This window comes from Spodoptera frugiperda, chromosome 4 (genome assembly GCF_023101765.2).
Source record: "Spodoptera frugiperda isolate SF20-4 chromosome 4, AGI-APGP_CSIRO_Sfru_2.0, whole genome shotgun sequence".
NCBI classification, from domain to species: Eukaryota; Metazoa; Arthropoda; class Insecta; order Lepidoptera; family Noctuidae; genus Spodoptera; species Spodoptera frugiperda.
In genome coordinates this window covers 11,278,544-11,294,190 of record NC_064215.1, presented here as the reverse complement: position 1 = coordinate 11,294,190, position 15,647 = coordinate 11,278,544, and the positions used below count along the sequence as shown (strand labels likewise).

The following is a 15,647-nucleotide window of genomic DNA, read 5'->3' as shown; positions in this document are numbered from 1 at the left end:
AAGGGAACACTTCTGTACACACCAAGCTCCGTTACGGTATCCCTGCTATTTATTGCTGAAAAACCTTGGTGTCCTTGGGTAATTGACCTTGGAATCGAAATAATTGATACGTGACAAAGGATTGTTTAAAACATTTTATTTAAAATCCAAATATGTCTAAAAGATTCATTAAAATTAATAATTACAAATCAAAGAAAAAAAAGTTTTATATACTTAAAATTGTTAAAATGGAACGCATAGTTGTTTTTTTAGCTCTTACCACATTCGAACTGTCACTGTCAAACTTTTCTCACCTGATCTGTCAAATTGTCATTAATGTCAAAAACTCGATTCACGCGAGCGCAATGTTTTTGTAATTTATTTACTTGATAAATAACCAGTTAATAACCTAAATAAGTATTAAATAATCAATTATATAAGTTAAGGAATAAGTGTTAGTAAGTGATAAGTGGGTTAACAATGTCAGAAGAGGATGAAAACTTGCATCGTTTGGCGGGATCTTCTGGGGATGCTCCGGGCGGGCTTATTATTAAAAAGAAGGATCCTCCGGCGGAATTTCAGTTTGCCAAGCCTTCGTTGTTAGGGCTAGATAAGCTGGCAGCAGCCAAACGCAAGCAGAACCGCCTAATATCGTTCCAGGACGATACGAACGAGGATGATGGTGAAGACAGTAAATCTGAAGCCAGTAGTTCGAAAGAACGTAAATACAGGAAGCATAATGAAGAAACACCTACTTACACGGGTGGTATATCAGAACAAGCACGAGAACGCATGCTTGAAAGGCTGCAGAAGTAAGAAAAGTTGTTTATTAACATAGTTTTTAAGCTGTTGTTTTGTTTTCAGTGGTAACAACTGAAAGCAATTTTAGTTCTTACGGTCAATGACCAATTTAACGGTCCAGAATCGAAGGTAGTAGTCCATAATCACATTAATATGATTGACTTTGCTTTGCTCCCAACGTTTATTTCTAAAATTATCTTAAAATCTTTAAAGTCTCTTCAGAGTAAGATTTCAAAGATAAATATTGTGCAATTTTTACTAGACATAAAATATTTAAATAAATTTGAAATTGAAAAACCAAATTGAGTAGTACAATGCAAGCCAGCTAACTGACTCGTTGAGTATCTTATGCACAAACTTCGGCCCATAAAACAGTACATTTGCCAAGGTCATACATGCAACAGGTAAAACTAATCTATGTATAACTTTGTTTATAGAAGAGAAAAGGAAGCAAAAGAAAAAGGAGTACATCATTCGACACAAGAAGAGAAGAAATCACGGTCTAAAGACGATGAGGATGATCGTTACTACCGGTATCGTTACGACAGGAGGGACTGTGATCGTGATCGTAGGAGGGATGACCGGAGAGATGATAGGAGGGACAGAGACCGTGATAAAGATAGACGGAGAGATGGAAGAGACTCGGAACGGAGTTATAGAGATAGTGAGAGGAGAGGGGAAAGTTCTAGGAGAAGTAGTTATGAACCTAGGTTTAAAGATGAACCTCGGACTCCTAGGTAGGTGTATATTGATTAGTGTTTTATTACTAAAATGGTCGACCTCTTGTCTGTCTGTATATGAGATTCAATAGAAAACACATTTTGTCTTATGTCTATCCACATTTCAGCACGGAACATTCTACAAGAACAAATGTCATTCTTATAGCATATGATAGGTTAAGTGTACTAGGTGTTTATCAATAACAATTGTAACATACTAAAGCGGTTGTATTAAAACCCTATACAAAATTTTATACTTGACACAAAGTGCATTATTGCATTGCAAATTTTTTTCCTAGTTTTACATGATTCTTATTAGATTGAGCATGTCTTTATGGGCAGATATCAGCAACTGCTCAATTAATAAGTATACTACACTTAGAATTGTGAACAAATATTAAAACCATACTCAACCCTTTAGAAATTAAGCTATATGACCTTTAAATGTGATATTAATGACAATTATTTCTCATTTCTTAAAAATACTGACTTCTTCTTATAAATGTCATGCAAATATGAACCTTATCTTTTCAGCATGAAGGTCCTAAAACCAACTGACAAGACAGCCTGGGATGATGATGACGATGACCCTAAGGCTCCACTGCGCAAATCTAGTTGGGACTTCCCAACTCCACTGACTCGGGACGGTGGTGACCGGTCACAGAGGAGTGAGAGGAGTGGAAAGCCACTGAGGGATTATAAAGGAAGATTGTATGAGAATACACCGAGAGCTTCACCTCATAAGTATGTTTAATGTTTTTATTATAAGTTTAAAGTGTACACTTATGTGAAATTAGACTTTGAAGATATGAAATAATAGATTGGTTGTTAGTCGTTATTGTTGTTAGTTAATAATATAGGTTGTCCTTAAGTTTCTGGATGTGAGAATGAATCTTGTAATAGTGTTCTGTTTATTTTAAGTAATTTGTAATTTTTTCCAGATTCGCCAGTTCAAGGCGTGGTGTGGATATTGATGACCCTGAGTGGGAGGAGGCTGAGAAGAAACTGGACCGAGCTTGGTACAATATGGGTGAAGGTAAATAATATACAGAGAGGAAGTAACACAACAGTAAATGTAACATACAATAATGAAGTTTATTTTTAATAACAATAAGGTTGATTTTACTTTATAAATATATCTCGTTTCACATGTGAAGCATGGGAATCAACTTCGTAATATTGAGCTTTACACTCGAAACTAATTTAATAATATACGACTGCACGGTTAGTGCGGTAGCTGGGCAACTGGCTGCAGCGTAACGGGTAGCGGGTTCGATTCCCGCACGGAGCAACTCTTTGTGTGATCCACAAATTGTTGTTTCGGGTCTGGGTGTCATGTGTATGTGAACTTGTATGTTTGTAAACGCACCCACGACACAGGAGAAAATCCTAGTGTGGGGCAAAGTTTTTAAAAAAAAAAAAAAAAACATATGACTCACAAACAAAAATCAGTAAATGAATACTCTCCCACACCAGACAATAACAAACCTAACTAACATCACAATAAAGATCAATTTCACATCTCCAGGTGAAGCAGACGAGTCAGATCCCTTCGCTGGTACATCAGCAGACTACGTAGCTCGCAAGGAGGAACAAATAGAGAAACGCAGAAACAGGAAGGTGTCCGCTCAGAGACAACAGATTGACAAAGATAATGAGCTGTGGGAGAGGAATAGAATGCTCACCAGTGGTGTCGTACATGCTATCAATGTTAATAATGACTTGGATGAGGTATGTACACGTTCTTTTTTATTGCTAAAGTATGTAGTTGTGTTTGTTATTATTTTGTTGTCTCTTTCTGGGTTGTGTAGGGTAAATGACACATTAACAGTCCGTCAGTCCATAAGCATCTTCGGCATAAGGCTGTCTGTCCACTGAAGCGGAGCAAGGTAGTTCTCCAATCCGGTGAACTAAAAAAGAGGAGTTTTGACTTAACAAAGAGTAGTGCTCATTTTTATTTTATATAATAACTTGCCAAAACGACCCGCCACTCCTAAACTTAACTCCCTTTTATCAAAGTTTTTTAACCTTATATGACGAAATAAAAACCGTGTCTCATATTTTTTTATTTGTGTAAGTAACTGACAAACTAATTCGATTTTAAATATTTAATACCCTGTTCTGTCCTACTCTATTGGCGACAATAAACAATATTTTTACACATATTTAACAAATTGTTCATTTCTGCTGTACAGGAGAACGTGGACCGCGTGCACCTGTTGGTCCACAACATCGTGCCTCCGTTCCTCGACGGCAGGATCGTCTTCACCAAGCAGCCCGAGCCCGTCATACCCGTGAGTACATGCAGTTATTACTATTGATCTTACTTTTATAATATTCTGTTAAACATGTTCCATCTAGCTACAAGGAACACTACCTATAACTGATTTGTTCAATCCATCTGAAAGAAGACTGAAGTTTTTCATTAGAAGAAAACAGTTTGTATCAGCAAATTAATCATAATATGTTAGAGAATATGTCTTTTGTTCGATTTCCTGGTTCAACATAGCATATCACATTGTAATAACAGGCTATTAAACGATTTCAAAACACGGAAAGAGTTTAGAAGATTGAATAGATTTTTAAGCTCAAGCCCATATGACGAATAGCAAAAAGTCCGTGCGGCCGACTCGCCAGTTCAAAAGTATAGGGTTAGAAACTTGGCTCTACACGGGATCTGATTACTTTTTGACAGTGCGAGCTATATGGTCTCGTCTTGGCAACATTTAACATGAAATGTTTTTGTGGGATCATTATTAATATTTTATCAATTATCTCGCTTCTAGGTGAAAGATCCGACGTCAGACATGGCAATGAACGCCCGCAAAGGCTCGGCACTCGTGAAGGCATTCAGGGAACAAAAGGAACGAAGGAAGGCGCAGAAGAAACATTGGAAGCTGGAGGGAACTAAAATTGGTATAAAATTTATCTTTTTTTTTCAGTTTTATTAGAACTTGTGTTTAGTCTCACAGCGTTAGCTGCAGATTACATAGTAGGTTACCGGGGCTCCGGCTAGAAAAGCAGGAGTAAGATCTCTTGCCTCACCTAAGGCGGGAGAAGTCATTGATTGATTTTCCCCCTCAAAAAATACGTTGAAAATGTAATGCCCAATGCCAACTAGTCAAAAATCAAATACGTCTATAAATAAACAAAGTGCTTGGTCTTGATCTATATTTATTTGTTTAAATAATAATAATATGCATTCGTTTCCAGGTAACATCATGGGTATACAGAAGAAAGAGGAGGAAATGGAGGACGGGCCTACCAAGGATGCTTACAAGTACGCTGAACATATGGACAAAGGTAAGTTTAACATAACTTGTAGAAACTTAAGAATAGAAGATAAATTTGACATATCTATTCTGAAGGGTATACCGGAAACGTGAGACGTTACATACTACGCCACTCTCTACATATTTTCCATCTAGCAGTATACTACAAAAACGTTGCCAATTGTCCACATTGTAATGTGCCACTTTCTGAGGGCTTATAACCTATCCATACCATTTTACTCATTGGGCAGGGCCGATTTGTTTTGTCATAGTGCACAATTACATTATAGCATATCCTCTTTGTACTTGCTTCATAGTTTTTTTCTTATGGTGTAGGGTGGCAAACAAGTAGACAGACCACGTAATGGTGAACAATCAGTATCCTTAGTACGACTTAACTTTACGTTTAAAGTAATCGAAACGAGAGCGCGTTCGGCGCTCTGATCGGCCGGTTCGAATAAACCAACCAATCAGAGTGCAGGGCTGTCTTACGCTATGTTTATGTTATGATACGTCTGAGGAATCACCAATGAAGGAGGAATCACAAATGGTTACTAATACTAGAAATATAATAATTATTTTTTTTCTCTTCAGACGCTCCCGAAGTGGAATCGAAGTCGGACTTCGTGAAGAAGATGACGATAGGCGAGCAGCGCCGGTTCCTGCCCGTGTTCGCGGTCCGGGAGGAACTCATGCAGGTCATCCGGGAGAACAGTGTCGTCATCATTGTTGGTGAGTTATATTGGACTCTATTTGTTTGAGGATTAGGTTGAGTTTTGTTTGACGGTAGTTAAAGGGTGATCAGTTAATCTAATATGTATTTTCTTAGAGAATATTTGTCATTTTTGTTGGTGAGTTATATTGTACTATATTTGTTTGGGAATTAGATTAATTTATAGTATTAGTGAAAAATGGAAAATATCCTTAAATTATATCCAGCCGCTGAAGTACGGCTAGAGACATTCTATGAAACGTTAGGCGACTTAATTGCGATTCCCGACGAAGGAGTTATAGTAAATCCCCCTACTCCTTTTAAAGAGGACCAAGTTTTGCAGCATTTGACATTTCTGCTTAAGATTTTGACTGCCAACAAAAATCTGTTGAAAACAAATATGTTTAATGTGTTAAGTGATGCCTTTTTGTAAGCATTTAAACGTTATTAAATCACAAGAGATTTAATGACGTTTTTACGATTATAGTCTTTTAACTTACTTTTCTTTAAGTTTCTAGTGTATAAATAATAAATACTTATAACCTTTCCCCCCACAGGTGAGACGGGCAGTGGTAAAACGACCCAGCTGACCCAGTACCTGCACGAGGAAGGGTTCAGTCGGCTCGGGACTATCGGCTGCACCCAGCCGCGACGTGTCGCCGCCATGTCCGTCGCCAAGCGAGTCTCCGATGAAATGAATACTAAACTTGGTACGTATTATATTTACCTTTTTTATATACTTATTTACTCCGGTAGTTCAGTTATCTAAAGCTGATACAAGATAACACAAGTAAGTGTGGGAGAGCCATGCTTCGGCATGAATGGGTCGACTCCACAGGAGTGATACCACAGCCTCACGGAAAACCGACGTGAAACAACACTTGCGTTCTCTTTCGATTCCTTCCCGATTTTTCCAATCCCCGATTCCCCAACAACCCTTAAATTCCTAACCCCCAAAAGGCCGGCAATACATTTGTAACGCCTCTGATGTTTCGAGTGTCCATGGACGGCGGTGATTGTAACCGCATCAAAATCCGTTGCGTAGTTTTAAAAAATTAAGCATACAAAGGTACATAGGGACAGCGAAAGCGACTTTGTATTATACTATGTAGTAATGTTCTCCTATACTCTATTCTTGTGTTGTACATAAATTAATTAATAAATAAATCAACATCTCCTTCACCCAGGTGACGAAGTAGGCTACGCGATCCGTTTCGAGGACTGTTCGTCCCCGCAGACGGTGATCAAGTACATGACGGACGGCATACTACTGCGCGAGGGTCTCCGCGAGCCCGACCTGGACAACTACTGCGCCATCATCATGGACGAGGCACACGAGCGATCGCTCTCCACAGACATGCTGTTTGGACTACTTAGAGAGGTTAGTTACTTGTTGTTTGTTCGATTTTCGACTTTATTAGAAAGTAATAAAGTCTATAATGGTAATTGCTGTAGCGCTCGCTCTCCACCGACATGCTGTTCGGACTGCTCCGAGAGGTTAGTCACTTCTTGTTTATTGGTTTTCGACTTTATTAGAAAGTGATAAAGTCTATAAAGTCTATTATGGACTGTGGGTAGTTAGTTGCTGTAAAAACGTTTGGTCTTTCTGGTGATTTTTTAAATTAGTCGTATGCGTTTGCACCCATAACACGTTGTGCAGCAAACGGCTTCCTGCTGAAACCTGAAACTTATTGATATTTTAGGGAACAGAGAGTAAAGTTCCCTAAGCAAAGGAGGATCCTCCGACCAGGCGAGGTGATCAGCCTGGCGGGCTTTCTGCCCAACTGTTGTTCGTTGGGATTTTCTATCCGTGTTAATTCGCATGCAAATTTCATATGTGCGATGCAGGATATTTGTGACGTCATCCGTTGATTTGCTCGTCGATAGTCTATGTGCGACTACTGTCATCTGTCACTTGTCAGAGTGTCGCCACAATGTGTATGTGAAATTGTATATTTGTATACGCACACACGACACAGGAGAAAATTATAGTGTGGCATAAGGTTTTTAAAACAAAACAAAACTTATCGGATCAAGTTTTGTCTGAATATATCTAGAATTGGGTAAAAATTTGCTTTGATAAAATAATAATTAAATAAAAACGATAAGAAACGTTTTGTAAACACAAATTAACGGTGCCTAATTAACACTGTTAAATCTTAGTAGCGTGACATATTTTCTGTCTCTCTCTTCGCTTAATAAATGTAAGAGATAGCAATAACCTGATTGAAAATCACCTAAAAATTAACACTGTGATCTGGACTTTGGAATAATTAAAACAAAGTTAATTGTAAGGTTAAATAATGTAACTGTAGCTGATTAATGAATATTATCATAACTCCAATGACTGATACATACATGATATGAAATTTAAACAATAAGTCTATTTTTACAAAGGAGTAGATAGTTACAATGTTGGTATGAACTTTTCCCTAGCTACAAAGCCCGTTGCAAACCACGAGCTAAGTTAGTTTACAGGGACGTATCAATTATATGGGGCCTCCGGGCTACGAGGGCTCCGTATAATCAATCCGTTTTTTCCGCGTAAAGCGTTCAAAAGTTGGCAGCAAGTTAGCAAAATTAACGTCATCAGAAGGGCTCCCAAATATGGGCTCGCTGTTATAGCACCGGTAAGTCCCTTCTTTGAGGCGTGAGAGACAGGGCGGGAATAGTTAGTTATTCAACGATTTCCCCCCTCCCCGCTTGAATTGAAAACCAAGGGCCCTTCTGATCAAAAATCTAATACATTATCTTATGCATCTCTGGGATCTAACCCGATCACTGATTGGCTGTCCTTGTCAATGACGTTATCGATAATTCACCATAAGCAGCCTACCCTTTTGGGACAAAGGCGTGAATTTATGTACGAGTATATATAGTACTTAAGATATAACCTAGCTTTACTGACAGACAGACTGACAGACTATTATTTATTTCTTTATTTGTTGACATGTCAAAAATACCTATTTATGGTTTAATTACAATAAATGATTTGATTTTTATTTTTAATAACATATGAAGTGTAACTAAATGTATTTATACACATGACTCCCCAACTTGCGTATTTTAAGTGCACACGACATGACGAAGCAACCTTTACATTTTATTTCCAAATTATTTTTAAAAGACTAAAGTCCATGTCTATTTTCATACTAAACTCATGATATTATTATGAATGCTCTTGGCATGAAACAACGGCTTTATTCTTCATTTGAATTCTTTGGTAGTGTTTTGTCATATTAGTACATGGAGTGGATAAGAGATGGCGTTGTATTCAATTATATGAAAACCTTGTTTTTAAAGTTTTATCCTTGAGAGGTTGAGAAACACATTCCTCAGTAACATTAAGAATGGAACGATAGAGGGCGCCAATTGCGTCAATGCTTAATGTAATTTAGATTTTTCCTTATTTCTGGAATGCACTATATGTATATTTATTGCCAAGTTTTTCAAATAGATCCTCAGTAGGATTCGACTTAATTTTGTATAAGTTTGCATTTGGCAGGCAGATGTGCAAAACTTTACATTTTAAATTAGTATTCTGGTGCTAAGTATCTTTGCATTTGCTTATTGCTTATGTATTATAAAGGTATTAGACATCCTTCTTATTTTTCTTTATTTATCTTTAATGTACACGAATACAGGATGATGTAAATATGTGTAAAAGGTTTTACCTCTTTCCTAATTTTCTAAACTATGTTATAAATGTGCATAGACAAACAAATAGAGAAAAATAAAACAAACCAAATATTATAAAGTAATCATTTATTCATAAAAATGCTTCATTATAAATAGAACGTTTAAACATACACGAGTACAACTCTCACAACAGTCAATCTGTCACAATTAACATTACATTATTATCTCGCATAAACTACACAGATTAAAAATACTTTCAAGAGTGCCAACCCAACGGCAGGGTTGGCCAACATAACAATACTTTCTTTTGACTAATTCAATTCACATTGAGCGATTTCGAACGAAAAATCGTTTTCCAAATTGGAAAAAAATAAAACAGTCTTATTAAATCAGAAGGAGTGATACAAATACTCATAAGACTAGGGTTACCACTCTCAGATAGATAAAGATTAAATATTAAATAGCTTTAATATTAGCATTATAGTTATTTATTATTATTTAGCATACGAGCCGAGGGGCGTCTTTTTGTTTTAACAACAGGAATGTTTTCTTCATATATTTTTAAGTCCGAATTAAAGCTACAGAGGGCCACTTTCACAATTTCCTCTTTAACATACGTATAGGCGGTTTATAGCTAGATTTTTTTCGAAGACTACATTCGCTATCTATAAAGCTATCTACTTTTAAACTTTTTAAAGTATAACAGGATCTAAAATGTATTGAATTTGGTCCAAATTTATTAAAATTTGTGAAAGATGCCCCTAGAATTTAGCAAGTTCCAAAGAGAGACAGTATTACTAGCTAAGTTGTCAAAGTAAATACTGGCAGGAAAGACAACGAAACAAAAAGAGTACACTTAATGAAATTCATAAGAAAAGGAACATTCAAATACATAAATCCGTTAAAAAAATATCCGATCTCATCACGAATAGCTCCGAAGTGAAAGCGATTCCAACACGGATGTGTATCCGAATTGCGAACCTATTCAAATCGGATTCTAAATTCTACATTTAAATCAGAAATGCAATTCCAAATTCAAACGTAAACCGATAGTAACGCATGACGTTTCATGTTGAAACTGGGAACATAAGATAAAAGTTCCTGAACATATTAGACGTGGTCGATTTTCTTGGGCGATGGCCAGAAGCAGGCGTAGCAGGAGTATTTACCAGCGGAGTGGGTGCCGCTGGTGGATGACACTCAGACGGACTTAGCCTTCTCCCTAGCGTAGTTCTGACTGACAAGCATCACACCCATATTCATGCCGACGTTACCCCACTTGAACGACTCGCTTATCTGCAACAAATACATTGGGAAATTAGTCTTAAGAAAATTTCTAAGTCACAGGGATTTTAGTATAGACGTCATCGCAGATTAGTCTAAAACTTGTATAACACATTTAAAGCATTAATGAACTGTGAACATAGAGTTAGGGACTTGACTATCACAAACGGACTTACACATTTTTTGTTAGAACACAATTATAACCGTTTTGTTTAAAAGTTTTGGTGGAAAATTCTTTTTGTATCCGTATCTCAACATGTTAAATGGCTCATAAAATTTTATCTGCATTTTAACTCGAAGGTGCGAAAGGTCGGTTCGTGTCGTGTGTCGTGACTATCATAACGACTACAAATGATACTATAATACACTGCTAGTAAAACTAACGTGCTATGCAACATTACATAATTGAAGGTGTGGTTCCACTTAATATTCATTAGACATGAATGAGCGTTTCAACGATTCTACACAATAGTTTAACAAGTCATTGAGAAGCGACATCTGTGCATAATTTGACAAGTGATCAAACAATTAATGAAAAATATTGACAATCCGTGCATAGATTCGGAAAGTATAGAAAAAGAAAATAATGGTATTCTTGTAATTGTCTCTTTGACTTTAAATAATCGAGTTATTTATGTTTTTTAACGGTGATAATAAAACTTCAATACCATTTAAGTAAAGCGAAATAGTCCTACGGTCCGCAGTCTTGAGTAATTATCTATTGAAACGACTGGTTATAACTGCTTTATACTCGAACAATTGTTTTAGGGCGTGTACAGATAAAATGTTTACATTAAATTTCATTTTTAATGTTAAAAACTTCGCATAGTAGTTACTTAAAGTTTATCATTTCGCGTGTCAGAAGTTAACGTTTAATTTGATATTAATTTTTAAACAATATTTTTTTTAAGTACACATTTTGACGTATGGTGTCAATTATGACAACTGTCAAATGTGTCAAAATAGTCGTTATTGTCTTGTATAAGGTTTCATCGTTTTAACAACGACCTCGGAAGTTTGTGGGCGGCTTTATATATTACGTTACTGGTACATAACTCAACCCACAAACGTACATAACTATATGAATGACGCAGTTAAATATAACTGGTATATAGTTGATATTAAGTATGTTATCTGTGTCATTTTAAACATTTTATGTATTTAATGCATAGAATACCTAAAATATGATTGTCAATTTAAAAGCTTCCTCCTAATTTTCCGGAATACAATACTAAATTGTCTTTTACGTCCCGTCTATGCGGTTTTCCTTGACTTTGACGTGTGTTCAACAAAAGGTTTGCTTCATTGACGTATTTGAAAATAAACAAACCATTGAACACAGCTCATTAAACTCCGTTTTGGTATATCTATATTATTTATGTACTTTACAGCCATAAATACCTATTTATACATGTTTTAATTGTATACAAAGTATATTGTACATATGTGTTTAAAGGGACACCCTTTATACATTACGGAACGTGTCTATTAATCGATAGACTGAATTCTAATGAATGCAGAATGCTATCAATTATAACACTGCAATGCAATTATAATTTATTACATTAAATTACCTCCTAGCATTATGTAATATGTTTTGAATGAGTAATTACATGTAATATGTATTATGAGGACCTGTAGATAACATTAATGCACTCGATTTATACTTGTGTCACTTTCTCAAGTGTCTATAGCTACAAGTTTCTTTAATTTGTAAGTGTGTTTATAGTTTTTACATTTTAAACTGGATTTATTTAGACTTGACTTGTTAAATAGAGGTTTATATAGTTAAATACGCATTTACCTGATTGGTTTATAAGTTTAGAGACATATTAACGGGTATTCTACTACTATAAAGGAAAATAAAATGTAACATATTATGTAAATGCTCGTTCCATAGTAAGAATTGTATGATACCAGTGTTTATAAAGATGTATAACATTGTTATATGTATCGATTTGATCGACACTTAATGTTGAATCGCTTTCACTTTTTAAACAGTCGCTATGCAAAACATACTCGATTTGTTTTATACATTTTATCGTGTAGTTTACACTTTGTAAAGATTATTTTAATTTTTCGTAGAAAAGATTGAGTAGGTACTCGATTAAAATAAATGTCATTTGAGTTTGATCCGTAAAATTATTTATAATTAGATTAGTATTATATAATAGAGCAATTAAATATTCAAATCGATTTCAATTACTTAATAATCGATAATCATCATATTTTGTACGCACGATTGGATGTTAAATTGAACAATTTTTGCCAATCGATTGCCTAATTCGCTATTTGCGTGTTTATACGAAACTTGTATTTTTAATTTGACTCTCACTTATATGAAAGATTACTTTTAAACCGTATTAGTGAGTAGTTTAGAACTATAAAACTATTGTAGGACACATTTGAATAATATCTCCTTTATCACAGACGACGCACATGAACATAGAGTTAGAAAACATAGAAGGCACACTGACTCCTACATCTTACAATCTGTAAAATTCAAAACCTCACCGGTATTGTTATTCTTGCCAGCTGTAAGTGTCCAAAGCGCCTCAACGATTACCATCAAAAGATGATAATCATAGGTGTTTTCGACGTCGTTAAGCTGATCTGTAACAAAATTTCTGCTTTGTGCGATCTCTTTTTTACTTTCCGGACCCAGTTTATGCCCCATGCATGATGGATGATCGCCAGTCTTGATGTGCCATTGACTCGGTTCCTCAGTCAGTCCATAGTAAACAATCAGTCAGCATAGACATTCACAATAAGCTAAGTATAAAGAAGCATTTACAATGCTTGACTGAAGGTAGAAATGTACAGGGGTGGAGTAACACTGCCGTTAGAACGTGCTCGGAACGTTGTAAAGGCGGCCTTACTTTTTGCGACTATGCATTCGCATGCAGTAATATAAAAAAAAAAAAAACATATTCTAGAAACAAATACGTGTTGTATACGGAATATGAAAAGGTAATGAAGCGCGTACAGAATACACGGTATTGTTACTGAAATCGCGAGCTCGATCAACGCGTTTATTCGTTTCTAGAATCGTACACTTCTGTGTATATTGTATAGTGGTGTGTAATTTACCTGTCTCATGCGAGCCTCCTGCGGAGTTTCTCCGTATCTGCACCAGTGGACGAAGTGCAGGGTATTGTGCCAATTCCTCTCGAACCTTGATTTAGTTGCCATATCCAGCTGCAATCAGTAGAAGCTCCTTAGTAGCTGTTCCACTGTTCGAGTGTGCCCACAGTTTCCAATAAACGAAAGACCCCTTGAGGTTTTCGCTATCTGAAACGAGAGGTTTCCAATTCTGACGCAAGCCTACGGTATTGAAGGAAGAACGTCTAAGTTCGATCGAGAGTTAAGATAAACCACTGACGGTTGGAATTATATCATGCATTAAACTAAAAGATTAGTTGGAGAGGAAAACGGAATATTTACAGTACTTTCAAGATAACGCTAATGTTACATTGACACGGGGCTTTGTTTTAAAGATAAATTTATGTTTTCGTGAATTTTTATTACTCATGAAAATCTAAAGTCCAATTATTATATAGATTACAAATCATGTCCGCGAAAGTATTATCACACGATTACAATTTGCTCGAATTGTTTGCCGTCTTGTCATTAGTGTGATGTCGTAATCGTTTACAAGACAGTCTGTCTGGTTTTAGCAATCTTACGTTACAAAACTTGGGTTCGTATGAAACTTTAGCCTCGGCATTAAATGTATCGTGGATCATTGAAGGCCGTGATTATGTCACTAGTACAAAATATCAAGTTGAATGTGTTTCGATATTGTTTCGTGAATTTAATTTATCAGAAGCACGTATACTGTGCAACTGTAAAACAACTCACAGATATCATGATTTGCAACTATAACTTGTAGTTAGAGGGGATAGAGTCGGAGCATACGCTAACGTGTTTTAGTAAATATTGGAATTGGAAACGTGGACTTCCGAAAGTTTCGTTGTGTAATTACCTTTGCTCTGATATCTTTCTCGTTGTTCGGCGTCTCCTGTTTATCGTCCACGTTGTTGATGCGTATCACGGAGTCCTTCTTCCAAAAGGCACCGAGTGTGGTCTTCACGACACGTTTTCTCACACCTTTCTGTTGAACTGTGTACACTTCTATCTGTTCCGGGTTCTTTGTTTTTTCTGTCGGAAGAACAACATTTTTTCGTTAAAACCGGATCGCCAAGTCGCGTTCGGAAATTCCTCAGACGTCTCGGATATTTTTGTGAGAAAAAAACTACAAGGCCTTTGCCCTTTCGAAACTACACCTCTCGCATTGCCGACTGCTTTACGAGCTTAAACGCATCAACAATCCATTCGTTAATCTCATTAAAGCGAATCGCGCATGCACATGAATTATTTACAAACGCTATTGTGAATTCGTCTTGTTACGTGTGACCGTGGATGAATTGTGCCAACTTTATTTAGTCTCGATGTGAGGCTCACACGAAGCGAACGTTATCAACGCGTCCTAATTACAATGTATTTCGTGACGACCGCGACAACTTTAAATTCCTTTTATGTTTTACATTTACCGATAAGGAGCTAATGCTAGTATACAACACATATGGTACACACCTTTACCCTTCTTCCACATGGCGACTGCATACATGTGATAGTCTGGCGACAGTACTGAGTCCGGGGGCAGTGGGTCCTCGGCGCGCACCTCGAGGATGAATCCCGTTTCGCAGACGGCGCACAATATATTCTGTTCGTCATGCTTGAACCACTTGGTCTCACGGAGCTTATGTATGGCGACTGATGATCCAAAGCGGGGTTTCTTGGGCGCGAACAAAGCCTGTGCCTGACTCCCAAAGCGAGACAGGAGCCCCTTCACCGTCGGTGGGGACGGCGCGAGGCTCTTCTCAGGCGGCTTGATCTGCTGGAAACTCCGGCAGGTCACGAACCTCGCTTCCATTGAACCCCTCTCCAAGCTCAAATACACGAGACAATTCCCCTTCCACTGATATTACGTTGCGAGGGCGTCACGTCTTCTTGGTTCTTAGGCGCGGCAATATACTCTCACTCGAGAAATCACGTTTTATAAGCAACACTTTCACAATTTATGTAGCGCGTGGTATCGCGATCGTAGGACAACCGAGCTATACGGTGGCGCAGTAACGTTAGACGCGGCGCGCGTGTGGGGGCACGGTATATACGGCCGGCGGGGGGGCGGCGGCGCGCGGGCCGCGGGGGGAGCCCCTCTACTCCGGTCTCTCTGAC

The 15,647-nt window shown here is 37.2% G+C and overlaps 2 protein-coding genes across 6 annotated transcripts in view; one reads left to right on the top strand and one right to left on the bottom strand.

Moving 5' to 3' along the window:
- Nucleotides 1-304: 304 nt before the first annotated feature.
- LOC118272343 (pre-mRNA-splicing factor ATP-dependent RNA helicase PRP16) overlaps nucleotides 305-15,647 on the top strand; it is a 114,888-nt gene continuing 99,545 nt past the window's right edge. The window contains exons 1-11 of one of the 3 annotated variants that reach the window (XM_050693258.1): nucleotides 305-791; nucleotides 1,218-1,517; nucleotides 2,034-2,243; nucleotides 2,441-2,535; nucleotides 3,028-3,230; nucleotides 3,695-3,793; nucleotides 4,286-4,415; nucleotides 4,713-4,802; nucleotides 5,366-5,503; nucleotides 6,041-6,193; nucleotides 6,671-6,864. In XM_050693258.1, coding sequence (XP_050549215.1) covers nucleotides 460-791; nucleotides 1,218-1,517; nucleotides 2,034-2,243; nucleotides 2,441-2,535; nucleotides 3,028-3,230; nucleotides 3,695-3,793; nucleotides 4,286-4,415; nucleotides 4,713-4,802; nucleotides 5,366-5,503; nucleotides 6,041-6,193; nucleotides 6,671-6,864 — 1,944 coding nt within the window. In that variant the 5' untranslated portion in view covers nucleotides 305-459. Of the gene's footprint in view, nucleotides 792-1,217; nucleotides 1,518-2,033; nucleotides 2,244-2,440; nucleotides 2,536-3,027; nucleotides 3,231-3,694; nucleotides 3,794-4,285; nucleotides 4,416-4,712; nucleotides 4,803-5,365; nucleotides 5,504-6,040; nucleotides 6,194-6,670; nucleotides 6,865-6,939; nucleotides 6,981-15,647 lie in introns of those variants that run through there. The other 2 variants (XM_050693257.1, XM_035588745.2) reach the window with 2 other exon arrangements.
- Nucleotides 9,232-15,558, bottom strand: LOC118272344 (uncharacterized). 3 transcript variants are annotated; one of them, XR_004783356.2, is made up of 5 exons: nucleotides 15,003-15,557; nucleotides 14,392-14,567; nucleotides 13,497-13,604; nucleotides 12,921-13,019; nucleotides 10,272-10,418 (listed from the first exon to the last, which is right to left on the bottom strand). XR_004783356.2 is itself a non-coding variant. In XM_035588749.2 (4 exons), exons 1-4 carry the CDS (start codon nucleotides 15,340-15,342, stop codon nucleotides 10,323-10,325), a joined length of 720 nt encoding a protein of 239 aa, XP_035444642.1. In that variant the 5' UTR covers nucleotides 15,343-15,558; the 3' UTR covers nucleotides 9,232-10,322. The 3 variants fall into 3 exon arrangements, 2 of the variants coding, with proteins under 2 accessions (XP_035444642.1, XP_035444643.1); XM_035588749.2 differs by lacking the exon at nucleotides 12,921-13,019 and having other exon boundaries at nucleotides 9,232-10,418; nucleotides 15,003-15,558; XM_035588750.2 differs by having other exon boundaries at nucleotides 9,232-13,697; nucleotides 15,003-15,558.

Excerpts from the sequence above, each read along its gene's own strand:
- LOC118272344 (XM_035588749.2), bottom strand. The coding sequence starts at position 15,342 with ATGGAAGCGAGGTTCGTGACCTGCCGGAGTTTCCAGCAGATCAAGCCG. Across the intron at positions 14,568-15,002 it reads CATGTGGAAGAAGGGTAAAG|AAAAAACAAAGAACCCGGAA; the intron begins GTGTGTACCATA and ends TTCTTCCGACAG. Across the intron at positions 10,419-13,496 it reads AGGAGGCTCGCATGAGACAG|ATAAGCGAGTCGTTCAAGTG; the intron begins GTAAATTACACA and ends TATTTGTTGCAG.